This window comes from Colias philodice, chromosome 11, assembly GCF_061535455.1.
Source record: "Colias philodice isolate Cphi_HAF_F1 chromosome 11, ilColPhil1 Martin Lab GWU primary, whole genome shotgun sequence".
Lineage (NCBI taxonomy): Eukaryota > Metazoa > Arthropoda > Insecta > Lepidoptera > Pieridae > Colias > Colias philodice.
In genome coordinates, this window is record NC_143096.1 from 7,249,069 (window position 1) to 7,263,827 (window position 14,759).

Below are 14,759 nucleotides of genomic sequence, written 5' to 3' on the forward strand. Positions count from 1 at the left end.
TGCTTACAAAACCAAATCGACCTAATCAAAATGCCTAAACATAATTATCTCATTTTCTTCTATTAGTTTTTATAAATTACTTAAAAGTGGGTAGACCTAATCTAATTAAAGATTATAGTGTATTTACAGTACAGAAATACAAATATATTTTATTTTCAAAATCAATAAAAGAGTTTTACTCTAAAGTCTAAGGGAATAAGATAACAACAGAAAGATGTAATTAATAACAGTATTACGCGTTTTCCTCTCGAAAAACCGATTAGTTAAGTGCTTACTGAGATAGTAAAAAACGTCAAATGACAATTTGTAAAGCTAGATTGACAGTTTTAGTACATCTACCTCATGGTCTTTCTTCAGAATTATTTACTTGTTGCAACCTTCGATCGCGGTACAACGAATTGATGGAGGTCATACATAAAACATGGAATCCGAAACGATATATTCATGTTAGTCGGTTATCATTGCATGGTAATATATTCGGACATTGGGAACTGTCTCATCAGGGAGCGGGCCTCTGAAAAAGGAAATGTAATTTGATGCTGAAATTCATCGTCTTTCGATAGTATTAAAGCAATAGTATGGAGGATACCACTGTATCCTCCATACTATCCATACTATCCACACATAGCACTCTATGTGTGGATATAGTGCACGCACACGTGAAAGATGCGATTGATCGAAGCTCATGTTGTACCACAGAAAGTATAATACTTTATTAATTTAGATATTTAATCAATTTGGTACAATAAAAATATAAAAAGGAGAGTGGGGTGCATTTTGTGAGTTTGTATTTGAACAGCAAATTCAGATATTTATAAAATAAAACAAAGCGGTACAAATGACGCTAGGATACCATAAAATTCCACAAAAGTCATAGAGTAACAAAGAAAAAGCCTCGATTTTTATTCATTCCTGATATTCACGTTTTACGCGGAACAATTTACACAGCAATACTATGCTTAGAAATATCTTTGTTGACTGTCAATATCCTCAGAGGGATTAAATATTTTTCGCAAGCATTATGGGAGGGATTATATGGCCTGAGATTGAGGGAATGGATCCCACTGCTACGTGACTGTGTCGCTTTATTACAAGCATACGTCTGTACGCTCTATGGCTGTCAATAACTATTACCTAGTAGGATCAAAGAAATACATTCAAGGATATTATATTGAATGGTATCACTTCCACGACTTAATAAATTCTCATGTTTAAAAAATATGTGCATAGTGGTTGTAATTTAGTTTCCTTAGAAATGTTTTTTACAGCGACGTAACTAATTCGGGCTATTTATTTTTTACGTTAACACAGTAAAAGTTGTTTTATAAATAATTAATTCCACTTTTTATAAATGTTAATAAGAACAAAAACAGTAATATATACTACTTTATTTTGTTTAGATACCTGCGCGTGAAAAAATACATGAGCAGTCATTAAAATTCAAGTTGTCTCACACGTGACATTTTAGTTGCGGTTAAGAACGTAAACACAGTTAAAAGTTTCATACAAATAATTATAAAAAACCATTCAAAAAGGAACACTTAAAAGAAACAGACAATTGTGATGTATTTTAAACTTTTTATATTTAAATTACTAGCTGTTGCCCGCGACTTCGTCCGCGATTCGGTCGTTTTTCGTCATTCGTCGTTTAAAAAAAATACGTGACACTTTATTTTTGAATGTTCTTAATTGTCTCTTATAAAATTTAACTACATTAAAATTGAATACTCTGATAAGAAAATTTTAAAATCATCGAAAATCATAGACATCGAATATCTGAGGAAAACATGAATGAATGTGATTTAAATTCTACATTTCTTAGTAATTAAAATAATAATCTAAATTAAATGTAGATTAACAGTTTGAGCGCACCATTATAGAATATGTAGGTACCTAAGTAATAAATTACGTTAGTTTACATAGTAACTTTACTAAAAACACGATGACTTTCTTTCGCGCTCGGTACCACAAACTAAACATGTTTGTGGTACGTGGCCCGCGTCACTTTACCCCCCACGAGTTCCCCTCCGTTGCTATGCGAAAATACATTCGTCGCCCTACTGTAGGAAAAATTGTAATACTGCGGCCTGGGCGTTATAACACGCTCAGGGAATTCCTGAGTGCTGATAGACTTCCGTCTATCGGCATTTATACCAATTTTATATTAATATCACCATCTTGAGGAAAAGCTTCTAATATCGATTTAAAACGCATATATACGGATTAACCTGATGAATTAACATGTTCTAAAATTGTGAAATGAGTTCAGTTTTAAATTCGAGAAATATTGATTTCTTGTATTCGATTATTCGTCGTAGTCGAATACAAAATATATTTAAAGAAACTTAGGTTGGCCTTCAGGCAAAAGGGATCCTATCAAATGATAAACTTGACCTTGTATCTTAAAAGTAAGAATGAAAGGAGCATCTGATAATTGTTGAGCACCAAAGGATCATTTAAAACGCAATACTATAAGAGCTAATATTGTCTAAGAACTGTTTAGATTGCACATGTTCCTCTAAAACTTAAAAGTAGTGATTTCAAAGGTTCCGGCGTATCTTCAAACGAAAGCCGACTCCTTACTCCACTTTAAAGCATTACAAAAAGAACATACTACGTTAATATCGCCTATACAGAAGATGATCTGTAATCAATTGTGAGGTTATAAGCAAACCCACTTTTATATTATTTTGTCGGACCACACCACCGAATTTGTAGATTGATCTTCTATGTTTACCTCTAAGTCATTAAGACTATGTCGAAATCTGTCTGCAATAAGACGGGCCTCTCGCTATTCGTCTAAAGTTCGTTCGTTCGTTTAAAGAGACCAATAGTTTCAATTCTTAATCTTTCATTAAACAAACTTATTAATCGTTCTTGTCTCAAATAATGGTAATATTCGCGTCCCTACTCTAGTCATTGCTTATGCTCATGTTCATCTTCGAGAGATCGAATAATATTATGGTGCACCCTATTATTTGTCAAACGGTCTTCATATTGAGTAAAAGTTTCAGAATTCTCGAGATAAAATATGACGATCGTGATCAGCTGTGAGACGTAATTCCCTCTCAGTGAGGGTTTCGGTCTCACGGGATAGTACAATATGCCATTTGCGATCAGCTGTGAGACGTTATATATACCCTCAGTGAAGGTTTCGGTCTCACAGGATAGTACATGCCGTTCGCGGTCAGCTGTGAGCCGCAATTCTCGTTGTGAAGCGGTTTCAGGTTCGGCATAACACATGTTGTTTTCGGTCAATAGTAAGCCTCTTATCTCTAACGATCCTTGAGAACTCTTATTTCTCATTTTCTTAACTTTGCTCGAATTTCGATATATAAAGATTTTTTAGGTGGCACTGATGCGGGTGAATAAAAATTAAAACGGACTAAGAGTGTTATAATCTCAATCATCATCATCAATACATATAATAAAATTGTGGAAAAGTGATGTCTGTACAATTAAAATATGTAGAAAAAAATTAGCAGGTGTTATTATTATCGAGAAATCGAGAGAAACCATTTTTTTCTCTTAAAAGCTCCCCCCCTCCCACTTCCCGAACTCCGATTGACCGTAATTTATTTTTCCTTACATTTTTATCATATCCTTTTCTAATGGGTTTCATCCTACTGCGATTTTTTTTTGTTTCAAAAATTATCTACCCTGGTGTATAGGTAAATTTTCCACATAAAATGTCCTTTAAATTATGTCGTATTATATTTTTAACCCCCGACGTAAAAAGACTGGTGTTATGTGTTTGACCGCTATGTATTTCTGTGTGTGTGTGTGTGTCTGTCTATGGCACCGTAGCTGGCTAACAGGTAAACCGGTTACCTATCTTAATCTCGAATTTTAATATTCCGAATATCATAATCCAGAAAACGTTTGGACATTTTTTCATAACCCCGAATTTTAAAATTTCGAAGTTTTGTTTGCCATATAATCGCAACTCCGAATTTCATTTGCCCATTTCTTTATTTGTACGACGTTTTACAATCCAGACGAATGAGTTCCAGACATACGAAATCTAAATGCACTAAATCTAGATGACCGTAATCCATATGCACGAAAGCCAGATTTTTAAAACACAAATTTTTGAAATACAGTTAATTGATATACAGGCAAACAATGTCCAGATTTTTGAAATTCAAATAAACGATATCCAGCAAAACGTAATCCTTCCAGGGGGACGCAGCACGGACCTAACCTAACCTTCTGAATAGATTTTAACACTTTAACCTTTCTGTAATGGGCAAGTAAAACAATAGCGAGTCGGTTCTGGCACTCACCGGCCGCTGCCGCGGCACGCTCGCTTCGCTCGCTCGGCTCGTGCGTGGGGGGTCACAGTTCAAACCTAACCTAACCTACTGAGTCGACTTTGTCACTAAAACCGGTCTGTAATGTAAAACAATAAATTTACTTACTAACAATGTTAATTTTCAGTCGATAGTAAAGGTATAATCACGATTGTATGGAAATCAAATAAAAAGATTATGAAAATCTGGCAATAGTTTATCTGTTATACGATTATATGGGAACCAAATAAAAATATTATGAAAATTTGGCAATAGTTTATTTGGGTAATGGTACGATGGGAAACAAAAAAAAGTATTTTGAGAATCTGGTATAATGAGATCTGTATTATGAGAATACGGGAAACAAAAAAATACTTTTTAAAAATCTGGTTTTGGTGCATCTGGAAATTGATTCATCTGGGAAATTAAAAAAGGAATTTTGAAAATTTGTCATTCATTATATCTGTCTTTTAAAAGTTCTAACAACCGTTTTCGGGGTTTTAAGATTCGGGTAATAGAAATTCGAGTTTTTAATAGGTTACCAGGTAAACCGAATTAGATGCGGTTTTTTTTGTTAGGCAGAATATTTTCCGACGCTGGTTCTTAGATAAAGTGTATCAAAATTGGTTCATCCACTTATTATACCTACATAGGGGTAAAAGTGGGAATGAAAAAAATGAAAGTTATAATTTATTTTTAAAGATCGTCGGGAAGTTTATGAAATTATTTATTCCTTTTTCTATACACTTTTCTTCGTCTAAACGGTTTAGTTACGTGCTCTCTCTCTCTTCAGCCTTTAGTTACGTGCGTGAGACAGGAAAGATCTAATTTGGATTTGTTTCTGGATTTGATAAAAACTGAGTATCGATTAAGCTGATCAGTGGCTACTGGCTACACCATAGATTATTAAAAACATCCGTTTAAGAAAGGAAGGAAATAGAATTTGCTCCTCTCCCCCCCCCTGGTTCCTAAAAAATAATATGACATAATTTAAAAGAAATTTTACGTAGAATTAGTTAGGCATTTCTTTTTTGATTTTCGATATTATATACTAATCATAATTTTTAATTACAATATGTAGTAACTATTTGGTATAGGTTAGGCATTTCATTTCTTGATTTTCTTTAATAATTTGGTACGTAAGTTTTTTAGCTCAGTTTAGTAAGAAATTTTAATAACAATTCTTTTAATTATTTATGGTAGTACAACAGTACAGTATGGTTGTACGTATTTACTCAATAATTGTATGTTAAGTAGTAATTCAGCATGGGCGTAGCCACGGTGGGGCTGGGTGGGGCGCTTACCCTGGCTTTGATCTGGTAGGTACTAATTGTGAAGGGGAGTGGGCGTGGGCGTGGGATTGGGACTGAACGTGGCATATGGCGTGGGAGTGCGAGTGGGCGCGGGAGTGGGAGCATGAAAATAAAAATGATTTTTTATTGTTGCCCCACCCTGAGCCCACGGTCATAGGTCCCATAGTCACTATTCCACGCGAACGAAGTCGCGGGGACAGCTAGTAGACAAATATAATCAGAAAGCTTTGAACTCCTAAGCTCAACCATAAAAGATAGACATTTATGATGTCGGGAGATATTTTTTATATAATATGGAGAACATTTCTTTCATACTTGATTTCTGTGTAGCTTTAACCATTAAGATACACGCATTAAGAACGCACACGCGACGAAAGCTTAAAAATGGAGTTGCTGCTCTGCTCACGAATATGAAAAATAATTGTACCAAGTTTCGTTTAAATCCGTCGAGTAGTTTTTGTTTCTATAACGGTTATACAGACAGACAGACGGACAAACATTTTTGACGTCGATGTCGATCTCTAATCACCTCGTGATAGTTATTTAGGAAATATATTTCATGTGCAGAATTGACCTCTACAGATTTAATATAAGTAGGTATACATATATTTAGATTCCAATTTCCATGTAACGTTAAATTCGACTATATAATAACTAACAGACAACGCAGGTTACTCTCGTTTCCGTAAGTTGAGGCGGCTACATATTCGGTCCTAATAACATGACTTTTTGTGAACGAAACGACAGCGCGGTTTAATTCGATGGCAACACCATCAGAAAAAAGGAAATATTTTTAACTTTGAAAAAATATTATGATTTACACTATTAATACTATTTTAACATTAACACAAAATATAAGACTGTGAGTGTGTAAAAATAAATCCAGCTAGTTTCACATCACACTTATGTTTATAATTAGGTATACGACATGAAAATATATTAATTACCAAGCAACAATCATACAGATAAATACTGAACAAAAGTATTAACAGTCAAAGTATATTTTTACTAACAACATGTAAATGATGAAGGAATAATAATTATCAACGAACTAACCTTTTTGTATTAGAGTCCCGCCTCGTGATCGAATTATTAAAACACGAAGATTTTTAAAAATGTAACCAATGAACACAATCAATATTAGATTAACTGTAATGGTGTCTAGTTTGACTTAAAATAATATACATCTACCCTCACTTTTAAAAATGTAGTATATTCACACGAATTATATAAGCGCACCTTATAGGGAAAGGAAGATTTATTATGGGTTAAAGAGTTAAATAAATAAATAACATAATTATATTTAAATTATTAATTTTTAACATTGTGTTCAGTAGTGTTAACATGTAAATTGATTTGATTTTTACGAAATCTCATAGATGGCGCTGAATCAAATTTGTCTTTATAGTACTAAGATTCATTAAACAGTTTCTCTGCCCAAATTACGTAAATGACGTAGTTTTTATAGTGTAAAGCTAGATAATAGCATGGCTTACTCAAAAACAACATTTAAACATGAGTCTTTAGATTGTACGCTGTCGTAGTACACGGAATACGTAAGAAAAGTAAAGGTTCACAGCTCCTCCCCCGGAGGTGATAGCATGATAATATGTTTAAAAAAACCTCACACGACCTGTTAGTAATATTCATGCAAAAATTGAAGTCAATCTATGCAGTACTTTTCGAGATTAGCTCGGACAAACATACAGACAAACAGACAAACAGACAAACAGACAAAAATTCTAAAAACTATATTTTTGGCTTCTATATCGATTATAGATCATGGATTATGTATTCTTTTAAAAAAATATTCAATGTACAGTTTTGACTTTCCTACGATTTTATTATATGTAATGTATAGATATTATTTAAATCGAGAAAAGATTTCACCTTTATTGTATCTTTGTTCAAAACACGTAGTATCAAGTAATATCGCAACAAGAAATCTGTATACGAGTGCTGAATAATAAGTTTACCTAGTTATAAAGTTAAGTCGCAAATTTACTTTTGCTATACGTAATTTTCAGTGCAACAAAGAATATATATTGTCTTTGAGAACACACACACAATATATTATCCAATGTTAGGTACATTTGTTCGAAGAATTAAAGAAAATCTAAATGAGTGTAAACATTATTATAGAGGTGTTAAGGTAACGATTAACGAATGCAACGCAACAAATATTTAAAGCTAGTAAAAAATATGCCTAACGTTGTACCGCAATGCAATAAGAAAAAATATATCTACTTTACTTCACCAATTAACTTTTATGATGGTTTTCTTGTGTGGTTATACATTTTTATATGAGACACTGTTATTCAAATTTGAGTACACTTGGTCCTTTGTTAAAATAGCTCCGGGCTCTCACCAATTTGGAAAAGTCAGCATTTAGGACACATTAAAGAAATTTTTATATCACATAAAAAAGGTTATTTAATCCGCATAATTTAGGAAATATGTAAATTATATAATTATGAATAATAAACTGTAAATTATTTAAAACGACATACATACATATAATTTCTAAACTCATATACCTGCACGAGCAACCGATGCGATGCTTAACGATTTTTGTAAAATGATGATAATTGTATTACTACTTTCTTACTTTAATTATTTTATCTTACAAAGGAAATAAAAAGCATTTTTTAATGCCGTTGTTTCTTACAAATGGACAGTGCTCGGAAAGATTTCAAGATGAATGCTCAACGAAACTTAGGCAAAAGTAATTATGACACAAAAAGTATGATTAATTTTCCATTTAAACACTGTCACCAGCCACGAAACAAATATAATTCGAAAACGTCGTTGAAAGTTTCATATTTATACGGATACTTTTTTGTTATACCAAAAAACACGGCATAACAAAATGCTAAAGTTGGCAAATAAAATAACATCCCACCAGCGTGGTGAGCTTCAAAAACAAATTCATTTTATACGCCGCGACACTTAAGCGCATAAAACTGAAACGGTGTGTAACACATGTAGCGTGATTGACATCATCAAAGTGTCCGCCAGGTTTATTGCAAGTCTGGCTTTGCGGACCAAATTTACTATAAATTCTTGACGGCTTGCAAGAACCACATATTTTCACATTTCAGTCAAAGCAAGCGTACATATGAGAACGAATTTTATGAGCGTGAAATGATCATAGTGGAATAGGTAAAACAAATCTATCGTAGTCCACACGGAATAATGTTGTGTAAGTATTCAAACCAACCGTTACCCGTGATCGCCTTGAGTTTGGAACACTTTTTATGTGGAATAAAAAGGGATAAAAATGTAGAAAGAGGTAGCACATTTAGAACGTTGATTTTTATCATTAAAATTTCCCTGTAAAATGTTTTCTGTATTAAGAGATTCGAATAACAAGAATTTTTACTTCAGGGCCGAGAAGCCCTATCACCTTGACAAAGTTTTACAGGCGCTGTGTTTTCTTCACTCATTTATGTAACAAAATATAAAACATATAATGCGGTTAACCAAGTATTTCATTGGCTTCTACAATTAATTGCAAACATAATATATAATGTCATGAGGGGACAATCTTCATTCAGTAATAGTTTTTTAAAATAAAAATACGTACGGGATTATTGAAAAGATGAAAGATGATAATGAAATGGATCTGGATATTATAGGTATAATAATAGATCATTTATGTAGGCTATCATTTGAAGCAAGTGTCAAGATCGATCAACATGTAAGAACAAACACATAACAGAGCTTTTCGTGAATATCACGCCTATACCGTTACAAGCCCTAAGTAGGTAATACAAATAAATTCAGTACATAAAGACACGCCATTCCATACAGATTTACGACAAAAAAGTCTTCTGGAGGTGAAAGTACATAATATTATCTATATATTTTCTGAAAACAATAATATTGTAATTTTTATTGTCACATATTATGTGTTATTTTAAATAAAGATTGTTTGTTTTTTAAGAGACTAAATTTATACACAATATCACTATATTTCTAGCTAATATATATGGATGCAATCAATGATAAAGCTGAAGAATTTGTTTTGTCTGATTGTTCGAGCGAACTAATCAGTTATCAGAGGAACTACTCTGGAAAAATATATTCGTTTCTTTTGGTTAGTAGATTTACAGAGGAAAGCAATAGGTTATATAAATTAACCATAACATAATCAATATTATAAGAATGGGGAAAATAATCCTAACTATTTAGAGCAAGAAATGTCTTCCAGATAAAGATAGTTGAAAATCCATTTATATCACCTTTCATAATATGTGTATTGTGAAATTTAATGATAAAATCCCCCCCGTGCAATTAAGCTTCCCTTAAAGCGATATTTAGAGCAATCATAAACAAAATACGCACCGAAACTCATATCTATACTAATCCAAAGGGCTAATATACATATTAATAGGTAGCATTCCCGAGTCTCCCCATTTTCCTATCGTGCGGCCCCATCCAGCCAAACACCTACCTACGACATTATCCCAAATTTATTGCATGCTTATTGGTGGGCCTAATCGCCTACTATCAACGCACACACGTTTCATATTGCATATAACACATGTGTGAATAATACCTCTTTATAAAATCTAATTCTACAAACGCGTTTGTGAGATATTTTCTCCAAATGTTTAGGAGCAGTAATGGCCGCTTACCATCAGGCGAACCACCAGAGAAGTTAACCCGTTCTTACATAAAAGCTTCTTCCAATTAACCCCAACTAAAATTGTTGAGTTAATCTATAAGAAATGTATCTATAAAGCTTGTTTGCTAAATTAGGTTAAAAAAGAGGTAGGGATGGATTCGGGCACTCCTATGTTAGCACTGAAGGTCGAACAATAAGTATTTATAACACGTGCCGGCTAAGGCGCGGGCGGGACCAAATATACAAGCTCTTTAGGGCAGATGTAACGCTAACGGTCACTGGTGAAAATATCTGTAAATCGATACCTTCAAAAAATGTTAAATATTATTAAAAGAAAATAAAAGTAATACTTTCTGTGTTCAGTTGTACTTAATTTAAAACTAATTAACTTAAAAAAATAGCCGTACTGATTTTTTTATAGGTAGATACTAGATAGTTATTTCACAAGTCTATGAAAATAAAAAGGCTTCATTTAAATCGTGCTTAAATTAAAGAAAAAATATGTCATTAAAGAAAAAACAAATATCATTTCTTATCCAAACATACTCACACAAATTGGTTTGTTTTTAAGAGACATCCCAAAACGACGTACGTTTTTAATTCATACACATACTTACTTAGGAAAAAGCGATAGTAAAATAAACACACCGTATCTCGCAATAATTATAATTACAATGCATAATATGAATCTATAGACATCTCAAAAGATACAATGTAATCGTGTTGGTTTTGTAATATCTACCGTCTTCTTTGTTGTATGATAAAGACAATAATCATCTAGTCCACGCGTAAATATCAAGAACATTACACACACATGCACACAGGATCAATATGCACCATTCCTGTGCACTTCTTTTAAATTTAACTGGAATGCTAGATAATCTCTTGTCTTTGAATGTCCAGTTATCTGATTCCCACGAGTGCAACGTTTAATTAAAGCATTGACTGCATATCAGATAAAGCGATTGCAAAACGTCATTGAATGCGAGTAAAAGTATTTAGTAGTAAAAGTAATTTCCAGATTTATTCATTCCTATTTCACTGCGATTTATGAATATTAAATACTTCCCATTCAGTTTCGATTTTACAGGTAAATATCATAGTTAGCTAACTTCATGTAGGTATGTGATTTTGTACAAGAACTTCAACTGTCAAACTACTAAATTGACTGTATACTTTATTTTCCTGTCCTTTTAAGGAAAAAGTAAAACAAAATGTAGTCTATTCCCGGTTATTTATTAAATAAAAACATAGAAAAGTCCTTGAAGCCTAAGTAAGTAATAACAAGACAAACTTTCAATAGCAAATGGTCATTAGCTACAAAATTAAGGAGCCAGTGCCAAAAGCACTTCCGAGAAAACTCATTCTTGATTTATTTTCTCACTTAATCCCTTGATTGGACATAATATACTGTCGCTGTTAGTTCTTATTAATACACATATTTTTATTATTATTTTTTATTTTGAATATTGTATTGTATAATGATGTAAATTTTTAATTATGTAGATTATTTTGTTTAAAAATTCCCAGCAATAGAAATCGATAAAATTCTAACAAACTGTTATAATTTTAGTACCTACCTAGTAAAATGTAATACAAACGTATAACACATTAAACTAAGTGAATTTTACAGAAACCTTGTACATAAGTCGTTAAATATTCTGTCACATAAAACAAGAGTAACTAATAATAATTTCTGTTAAAATTAAATTTTACCTACCTCTTAAGTAGGTACTATAGTTAGTTTGATAATAAATTCTTTTTTGGGAAAAAAATACAACATGCTCAAAGTTCAAAATCGCGATTCATACATACATGAGAACATTTCATGTAATTTCTTTCACTGTGGGTATAAAAGGTTAAAATATTGCAATTTGATGCAATATTTAAAAATACAAAAAAAATTATTGAAATACATTTTTGGATTTAATAAATGTAAAGATTATCCACATACCTACTACATTTAGGTTATATTTTCTTCCTCAAAAAGTAGTGGTACCCAGTAATAAAAAATATTTTTACTTTACATTTTTTTTCCAATAGACTTTGAGTTTATTCTCAATGAATACAAGATATTTATTTTAAAAACTTTGAACACGTTATTAATAGTATGTTTAGAAACGGAAGCGAGAAGTAATTGGCATGACTTTCATAAAGCATTGTCTGCGATTTTAATTAGGATTTTATAACTAAAATAAAACGCTATTAACAACATAATAAGGTCGTTAATTCAAAGAAAAATAGAATGATTATAATAAACGTAACATAGTGTGAAATTATAAAAACAATGGCGGGTGATTATTATTATATGAGACAAATTATAGTTTTATGACAAAATTGGATATAATAATATTATGACTTGATTACCCGTTAGCCATTTCTTGACGAAAATTTATGTTCGAGTATAAAATTAAACGTGACTATAAAGTAACATTTTCTTAACAATCGAAATAATTTTAATGAAGTTAGATGTTTACGTTCATAATATTAGTAAACAACTTGAAATTATGTAGATACTGTTTACCAAAATATTGATAGAGTTGAAATTAAATTACTTAGACGTTCACTCATTGTAATTACTAAGAAGACAAACTATGGTATAAAATATGTAATTAACTATAATTGAATTTTATAAACATCACTTTGTATTGATTTTTCTGTATTCTCTTTGTAACTATGATATTTCTGTATTCTTTCAAGTTATGAATATTACACGTGCACAAGTAATAAAATGAATAGAACAATTTAAATATTCAGATGTTTAGTTAAAACTTAAAACGTAAACATTAGTTTAATGTTATGGCAAATTCTATGCTCATTACCAATGCAAATTTCCTAGCGGGAGAAAAGCTGCCTCGTTACTAGAAGAACCATAAACATATCGTTGAGAGAAAATCGTGACGAGACTCCAAAGGCCACTAAAAAGACGACGAACCCTTTATAAAGTACAGCTGTCACGATAAAAACATTAGCTTTTACAACGCTTAATGTGGCTTGTTTGAATGATAACCTAAAGCCGCGTATAAATTAAGCGCGGCAAACCATCGAACATTGGCGCGCGTTGCGGCCGCGCACTATGTAGACGGGATCGCCGCGCGCGGCGACGCGAACATTGCCGCGCTCGAACGTGCCGCGGGGCGATCCGCTCGCTGTCGATTTTTGAGACCGCATCAAAGGAGCTTCAGTCGTTCGCTCGCGCGCCGTGTGGACGGTTTGTAGTTTTGGAGATTTGGCTCGCGCGGCGTATATGTAAAAATGGACAACTAAAAGTGCCGTTTACTAATACAATTGTATGGCGCTAATGAATTTTTGTGGAACAGCAAATCCTCCCAATGCCACAATAAATCGCTGAGGTATGATGCGTGGGTAGAAATCAGTAAGAAAATGGATATACCTATTCCTGACTTCAAAAAGAAAATGACTACACTTTTGGCGACCTACAGAAGATATGTTCGTGATGGATCGCCTGCCGCGCGCGGCAACTACGTTCAACTTAAAATATATCTACATATTGGCTCGCGCAGCAAATGAATGTCAACTCTGGTCGAACATTGGCTCGCGCGGCTGCCGCGCTTAATTTATACGCACCTTTAGATCAAACATTCTCATGCGAATTTTATTTGGGAATTGCCAAAATGGAACATTTTTTCTATACATATTGAGAAGGCTGAATGATATTACATAAAAAGGTTTAATGTTATGATATGATGTTCTTTTGAATGTAGGTAACAACGAAATGTATGGAATGTGCAACGGAATCGAAATTATTAGGCACATACCTACTTTAAATACCTAATATATTATTTAACCATTATATTTTTAACCGTCTTCAAAAAAAGGAGGAGGCTCTCAATTCGACCGATATATTTTTTTTTCTCATTATTATTAATTATTTTTCAACTTCTATAAGACACTCCTATTGAATTATAAAATTATGCTATAATGCACTTTCCAAATAAAATTTTCAAGAATAATGAGTTGTTTAATGTAATTAGCGTAGATTGTAGGTAAAACAGCCGTATTGATTAAATAAACATTTCTATCTGCAGCTTAAGCAAAACCCTTTGCTGTTTGTCTTAGATATGATTCTCAAATATTTTATGTATGAAACTCTTATGCAATTTAGTTAAATGCAATGTTATCCATTAAATACTTATAATATATTATAGACAACTGATAAAAAGATAATGTGCCTAGGTATAGTGTGATATCTAGATATTAGTAATTAAAGGATATTAGGTATCGATGTAACGCATACATATTTGTTTCCAATAATGTTAATATCATTATAATTAATTGCATCATCATTCATGTCGTATTTAGCTAATGATATATTCAATTATAATTAAGTTGTAATATATGTACCCATACTTTGTTTCTATTCTTACCACCAAGGTCGGAGCTATTTGATTCGTAAACTAAAAAAACCGGATTGAAGACACAAACAAATTAATGTCGCACATTTACAGTCAATTAGTTATCGGCGCTGCTATATTAGGATACGTCCAATTATAATCATTAAAC

At 32.4% G+C, this 14,759-nt stretch overlaps 1 protein-coding gene across 5 annotated transcripts in view; it reads right to left on the reverse strand.

Moving 5' to 3' along the window:
* The window catches only part of dnc (phosphodiesterase dunce), a 264,431-nt gene that overhangs the window by 148,193 nt on the left and 101,479 nt on the right, over nt 1-14,759 (reverse strand). The window contains exon 2 of one of the 5 annotated variants that reach the window (XM_089700920.1): nt 14,607-14,653. The exons of 3 other annotated variants lie outside the window; for them this stretch is intronic. In XM_089700920.1, the coding sequence (XP_089557046.1) occupies nt 14,607-14,653 (47 nt within the window). Of the gene's footprint in view, nt 1-12,602; nt 12,782-14,606; nt 14,654-14,759 lie in introns of those variants that run through there. One more of the 5 variants, XM_089700926.1, reaches the window with a different exon arrangement.